General features: G+C 41.3%; 1 protein-coding gene and 1 pseudogene across 1 annotated transcript; both read right to left on the bottom strand.

The window, feature by feature from the left end:
- Window positions 1–2,241: 2,241 nt before the first annotated feature.
- LOC147978101 (uncharacterized) lies at window positions 2,242–5,649 on the bottom strand. Its single transcript, XM_087516507.1, has 4 exons — window positions 3,615–5,649; window positions 3,180–3,500; window positions 2,997–3,102; window positions 2,242–2,925 (listed from the first exon to the last, which is right to left on the bottom strand). The coding sequence occupies exons 1-4, from the start codon at window positions 3,731–3,733 to the stop codon at window positions 2,242–2,244; spliced, it is 1,230 nt and encodes a 409-aa protein (XP_087372633.1). The 5' UTR covers window positions 3,734–5,649.
- Window positions 3,991–5,649, bottom strand: LOC147978100 (uncharacterized; annotated as a pseudogene).
- Window positions 5,650–7,053: the final 1,404 nt, after the last annotated feature.

Here is a 7,053-nt window from a genome sequence, read left to right as displayed (position 1 = left end):
CTTGAGGCGGCACTGGCGCCACTCAGACATCTCCGCGGTGGTGTTGGATCAGCAGATGGCAGGCCTCCGCCAACACGGCTGTTGCGAGGACCCAGTCCGGTGGGATGTCCGACATCGCAAACACGGTGCGGTGGTACGCGTTGCACCGCTCCGCTCACTCGGCCACCGCCGACATCGCGAACACGGTGCGGTGGTACGCGTTGCACCGCTCCGCTCACTCGGTCGCACTACGGTGACGTTGTCCCGTCGCCGCGTCCCAGGTAATGCATAAGGCATCTGCATGCGTTATCAAGCGCCAGTTAGGGCTTCTGCTTCATGGTGATCCGGACAACGACATGGCGGTGATGGCAGCGGGGAGTCAATGAGGGCGGCGCCACACGGCAATCATGGAGTCCATATGGACCATCCACAGCTTACCAATCGGCTCCGACATGGCCTTGAGGATGTGTTCCTACTTTACCTCTTCTAGGAGTCCATAGGTTAACAACCACACCCGCTCAAGAGGAGGCACCAGGTCCGGCTTCACCACAGCCTTCTGAATAGAGATCGTGAACTTGTCGATAGGACACTTGACGCTGTCTCAGGTGCAAACGTTGAGCATCTCCGCCTAGGGGAAGGGCACCGAGAAGACCATCCGCCGTCTCAGTGACCTCCCACGAGAAGACGTTGTCTTTGTAATCGCCAACGTGTGCTGACAGCTCGGCCTTGATGACCTCGACAGTCAAGGCCAAGCGAGACCAAACGGGCCGATCTTCTAGGGTCGCGTCCACGTAGTAGAAAGAATGCTCCATCAGGCACCCCGTACCCCAAGTAGGCAAGGGTGGAGAGGCACCTAGGGGGCAATACACTCTGACCGGAAGTGCCCGGCGCATCCGCAGTTGATGCACATCGTCTCCTCGCAGGTGCGGGGGCAGACGAGCATCCCGCCAGGGACACATGGGCGGGTGGTGGCCGATAGGGAATCGGCGCATCCACTAGGGACACATGGGCCGGCCCACCCAGCCGAGCAGCCCCATAGGCGCGGCCCTGTAGGCAGGCGCGGCGGCGGCGGACTCCATCATGACGGCAGGGCCACCAACGACGGGCGCACGGGCATGGGGAGCGCCTTTGCAGTCGCCGCTCCCGCGTCCGTACGATTTCAAAATCGCCCATCAGCGAACTCTCACTTTTTTTGCGAAAATATCAGTGAACTCTCATTAATACCATTAATGCATCATATTAAAAAAGTATAAATTTGTTCTTATTTTTGGTCATGCCTCATTATTTGTGACCTCGTAATATTTCCCTGCCGCTAAAAAATACTCCCTCCGTTCCTAAATATAAGTCTTTTTAGACATTTCAAATGAATTACAACATGCATATGTATGTAGACATATTTTAAAGTATAGATTCACTCATTTTCCTTCGTATGTAGTCGTTGGAATCTCTAGAAAGACATATATTTGGAAACAGAGGGAATATTATGTCTACGACTAAAGTTGGAAACAGAGGGAATATTATGTCTACGACTGAAGTCCAGTATTCTTAATTTTGCTTTTTATTTCAATTTATGTCTGTTTATTTATTTTTTCTTGGATCGAAGGAAGAAGACACAACAGCGAGGATGTCTGGTCTTGCGCGTGACACCTATCTATTGATCGAGTTCATGGAACCAGCCTATTTAACACTTCTATGATGTTTATCACAATATATTTTCTGTGAATCTCGTTACTGTTTCATATTCAGGTGTTAAGGAGAACAATAACAGAAGAAAACTAGATCGAGTAGAGAGTTGCCTCTCTTCCACAAACCATGACACATAAGCAGTTCAGAAACAGCATGATGAACAAGTGTGCCCAACAGAAAACAGTTTAATTGCAGTTCCTGTCTTTGAAGTAAGGGCAGGAATTCCAAGATCCGACCCTTCTGATACATGGAAATATGAAAAAAGACCTGTGTCCCCTGGGACCTCGGAACTTATGTGTAACGAGCAAGATCGGTTTTTCCAGGTATCAACTATTGCAGCCGCAATTCCCTGAACCACCAAACAGAAATTGCCAGACACATCAAAGAAAAAATAGCAATAACAATAATGAGTTTGTCACTTCAACTAGGCTCCACATTTTCAGATAGGTGACTTTTCATGATCCATCGAACCTGCATTCAGAAGGAATAGAGTGGTAAGCTTCATGTCCAGAATAACATAAGTTGCAGCAATGATACTAAGAATGTAAAGAACAGAATCACATTGGAACCTGACCTTTATTCAGGTACTGTGTCATCACTTGACACTACAGGAGCATCTACAGTTTCTCCCTCTATATCTCTTCTCATCCAATTTTGTTTCTGATGGGCAGTATCAAAAAGCTCAAAGAATTTGCTGACATGATAAGGTTCTGTTTCCACATCATTCCATTCTTCACCCATATCAAAATTATCTCGAGGCATCATCTTCAAAACAATTGGCCATCCTGGATAAAGATGGTCATCCACGTAGAACACTTGGTCAACTTGATTGGCAAATACAAAAGGTTCATCCGCTGCCTTTTCACCAGTGTGAGTTAGACTCGAGAAATTCACAAGTCTACACCCATACTTATCTATTTGCACACCTTTTCCTTCGGTAACATCAACCCATTCACATTTAAATAGCACCACTGAAAATTTTCGGAAATAGTCTAACTCAATTATGTCCACAATCCTTCCAAAGTACATGACATTTCCAAGAATAGGATTTCTATCACATGCAGAAGAGTAGCTTGATGTTTTTGCTGTCACAACAACTCCACTATTTTGAGTTACTTTGTCATAACGCTTTGGTCTAAATCTGTATCCTTGAATATTGAATGCTCTATGTTTCGTTGCAACCTCAAGTGGACCACGGGCCAACCATCTAATTTCCTCATCGATGCTGTCACTACCTTTCTCCCTCTCCAACTGCATCACCTACAGGAACACAAATAATAGAGTGCATAAGCTACATTCTAATCCTAAATAAATAGAATCATTGTAGTTACATGATCCTTGAACCATTGAGGAAATTGTTCATGTTGCATCTTCTCAAAGGTCCTTGGATCTATGCGTTTCTTGCGATTCTTCCTTCTCAAATAAGCCCCATGTTCTCTACAAAATACAAAGACCACTATTTCAGTTCAAAATTTATTAATTAACAAATGAAGAGGTAGTGACATGAAATTTACTCCAAATATGGCTTCACGGCATCACAGTTGAACAACACATATCTGTGGGCTTGTGTTGCCTCCTTATCCGTTAAAGTGTATACCATTGGTCTTCCCAATGGTTTCCCTACTGGAGGAAACAACATAGATTGTTGTGAAAATATTGAAGATTCAGAGTCCTCTGGGTTGTCATCATTCCTTGATGGTTGATTATGCTTGGTGGAGAAACCCTGTAGATATCTTGAACAATATGTCATGCACTCATCCGCTAGAAAAGATTCTGCAATTGAACCCTCTGGACGAGCTTTGTTCCGAACAAAGGACTTTAGCTCACCAAGATACCTATAGCAGATATATATCCAATAAGTTATAAATGCATATGCAAAAATTAAAGATTGTAATAAGTTTAGGAGAGAAAGATTGTAATAAGTTATCAATGTATATGCAATAAATTACCTTTCAATGAAGTACATCCACCGATATGCAACTGGTCCTGCTATTTTACATTCACTCGCTAAATGGACAATTAAGTGCACCATAACAGTGAAAAAACCAGGAGGAAATATCATCTCCATTTTGCAGAGTGTAAGTTTGATTCTTTCTTCCAAACGGTCAAGCTCATCAACATGAAGAACTTTTGAACATATGCCTCGAAAATATGACGACAGTTCAAATAGTACGGCTGTGACATCATCTGGAAGAATAACTCTCGCAGAAATTGGCAGAAATTGATGCAATAGGACATGACAATCATGTGTTTTGAGCCCATGAATTTTTCATTCAGAAAAGTTCACACATTTCGATATATTTCTACAATATCCATCAGGAACTTTTATACCATAAATAACTTTGCAAAATAATTGCTTTTCTTCCTTAGACATGGTAAAGATAGCTGGTGGCAAGTAATACTTGCCTGAAGGTTTTTTCTGTGGATGGAGCTCCCCTCTAATGTTCATATCTTCAAGATCTTGACGAGCCTGTACATTATCTTTTGACTTCCCATCCAAATTGAGAAGTGTGCCCAAAATATTATCACACACATTCTTCTCTATATGCATCACATCCAGATTATGTCGAAGGAGATTACTGTCCCAATATGGTAATGTGAATAAACTACTTTTTCCTTTGTAAGTTTTTGAGGTACTAAAATCTCCACATGCAGCTATGTCATCTAATACGGAACGGCCATAATAGGTTATAGGCTCTGTTCTAATCTCAGCTGTTCCATCAAAAGCAGAAGCATCATTACGAAATTCATGATCAGGTGGCAGAAATCGCCGGTGACCCATAAAACAAGCTTTCTTGCCATATTTCAAGCGCTTGGTCCATACATTTGCACCGCAAGGTGGACATGCATAATTCCATGCACCATATATTTAGCAAGCATTCCTAATGCTGGGAAGTCATTTATGGTCCACAAGACAGCCGCTCTGAGTTTAAATGTTCTCTGTTTAGATGCATCATAGGTTGTCATCCCATTCACAAAAAGATCTCTCAAATCTTCTAAAAGAGGCTGCATAAAAACATGAATCTGATCTCCAGGGCTCTTAGGTCCAGGAATAATTAAAGGCAATGACAGATAAGATTTCTTCATGCATAGCCATGGAGGCAGGTTATACATGACTAGCACAACTGGCCAACAACTATATTTATTGCTCAGCATCCCATATGGATTAAATCCATCTGTCGCTATTCCAAACCGAATATTACGACAATCATCTGCAAATCCATGCTTCTCATCAAATTTCTTCCATGCCTTGGAATCTGCTAGATGCCGTATCACTCCATGCTGCTTGGTGCGCCCTTCATCGTGCCATCTAGCTAGAGTTACTGTTTCTTTGCACATGAATATCCTTTTCAGCCACTCTTTGATTGGAAAGTATCTCAGAACTTTCATTGGCGTAGCTCTCTTTCTTTCCTTTTTAGTTAACTTGGTTTCAGGCATTTTATCTTTCCACCTAGAATCCTTGCATTTAGAGCAAAAATCATCATTTTCTGTCTCTTTCCAGAACAACTGGCAGTTATTTGGGCACACATGAATTTTTTGATATCCTAATCCAAACTTCGATATGATCTTCTTGGCGTCGTAAAATTTTTGGGGCAGATCTTTTCCATTTGGAATAGCCATGTGCAGAATATTAAGTAGATCTCCAAATGACTTATCAGACCATTTGTTCATGGATTTTGTATTGAACAGAAGCGCAAGTAAGGAAAGGTGAGACAATTCACATCCTGGCCACAAAGGCTTCTCTGAATCTTGAATTAATTTGTACAATGCTTCTGCTTCTTTAGTCGCTTCATCTGGAAGTGGATTTGAAAATTTTGTACTATCACTCATAGGCACATCACCATCATATATTTTCCTAATTGAATCCATAATCATTTCTTGCATATTAGCATTTCCTTCAGTTTCAGGTTGTGGTTGTTGATCATCATTGTGATCGGATGAAGACTCACCATGAAAAACCCATTTGTCATAGCTCTGAAGCATTCCATACCACATCAAATGGCCACGGACATCGTCCCTTGATAGTACTGAAGTGTGAACACAATCTTCACATGGACATCGGATCGTTGCTTCTGCTGGTATATATTTATATGCAAACTCCAGAAATTCATCTACACCAGCTGAGTATTGTGTACTTTCCCTTGGAAATCTCAATAGTAATTTGGTGGATTCTAAATCCATTGCACACTGCATAAAAATAACAAATATTACTGCAGTTGTAACGCTTACGTAATTGCAAAAGCTTAGCTTAAATATCTGATTTGCGATTTAAGTTCCTATCGTTGTACAACATAAATTCAAAATTATATCATTTTTCAACAATATATAAGAAATGTATAGTTGTTTCCAGTTCATAAACTACATGTTATAGGCAAACATGATTGCAAGTTATTTAGGCTACAAAACTAGTGAAGTCATCTTAATATATCTTTGGTTCAAAGAAAAGGCAACCAGATTGTACACTATTTCCTAACAATGTGAACTTGACATCCAACAACACAGAATGACAGTAAATTTGTGAGCGCATAGTACGGGTACGTAAAATCGGTGAACACATGATACACCACAAGCAACAAATAGTATAACTAGCATTCACCTCTTGTACGAGAGCAGCTAGCAAGTTCAAATACTCCAATTCAATTGTTGACCAATTGAATTTTCACCATGATACAACACCAGCAGCAGCTGCAAAAGTTCCAGTTAGTCCCAAAGACCATATAGTACAATCTGAATCCTTTTACAGCAGTGTCGAAATAACATCAATGATGCAAGCACATAACAGATGTAGTTACAGCAGCAATTCCATCTCGAAAGGCAGCTAACAAACTGACAAGATCATGTAGCCGATGCCTATGTTAGCCAATTCAGAGTAACACTTGTTAATCCATCAGGCATAAGTCACTACTGTCAATGAAATAGCATCATCTAAGGCATTAATTTTCTGACATCAATAAAGCGCGGATAAATCGTCAGCCAATGTCCATTTTCAGTACTAGGCTAACAGACTGCGGTTGGGAGTTGGAACATCTAGGCTTGAAGTTCTGGAGAGAGCAGATCAATATAGGCTAGAAAATCCCTAAAAAAGATAAGAGATTAGAAACAAACAGAGTGGACACGTTCTTCTGTAATCTGTACTCAAAGTGCAACTAGAAAAAAAAAAGTGGCACATTCATCGTTTGTAGTATCTGATTAGGAAACAAACACGAGTTTAGAAGCAGTCAAACCATTGCCTAGCAGACTGCAGTTGTGAACTGGAACAACAAGCTTAAAATGTGGAGAAAAAATATCAACGGAAACTATACACAAACCATATCATTGGCATCTGACTAGACATTTTCCTCAAAAAATCATATGAGTCATTTCTCCAATTGTTCAGAAAATCAATAC

This window comes from Triticum urartu, chromosome 3A (assembly GCF_056163025.1).
Source record: "Triticum urartu cultivar PI428250 chromosome 3A, HENAU_Tu73, whole genome shotgun sequence".
Classification (NCBI taxonomy): domain Eukaryota; kingdom Viridiplantae; phylum Streptophyta; class Magnoliopsida; order Poales; family Poaceae; genus Triticum; species Triticum urartu.
Note: the sequence above shows the minus strand (reverse complement) of the source record. Positions and strands in the feature narration are given on the sequence as shown.

What these genes read in the sequence shown, in the direction of transcription:
- LOC147978101 (XM_087516507.1), bottom strand. Translation starts at nt 3,733, where the DNA reads ATGGAGATGATATTTCCTCCTGGTTTTTTCACTGTTATGGTGCACTTA. An exon ending in GCCGTGAAGCCATATTTGGA is followed by an intron (nt 3,103 to 3,179) that starts GTAAATTTCATG and finishes TGTATTTTGTAG; the next exon opens with AGAACATGGGGCTTATTTGA. An exon ending in CTCAATGGTTCAAGGATCAT is followed by an intron (nt 2,926 to 2,996) that starts GTAACTACAATG and finishes GTGTTCCTGTAG; the next exon opens with GTGATGCAGTTGGAGAGGGA.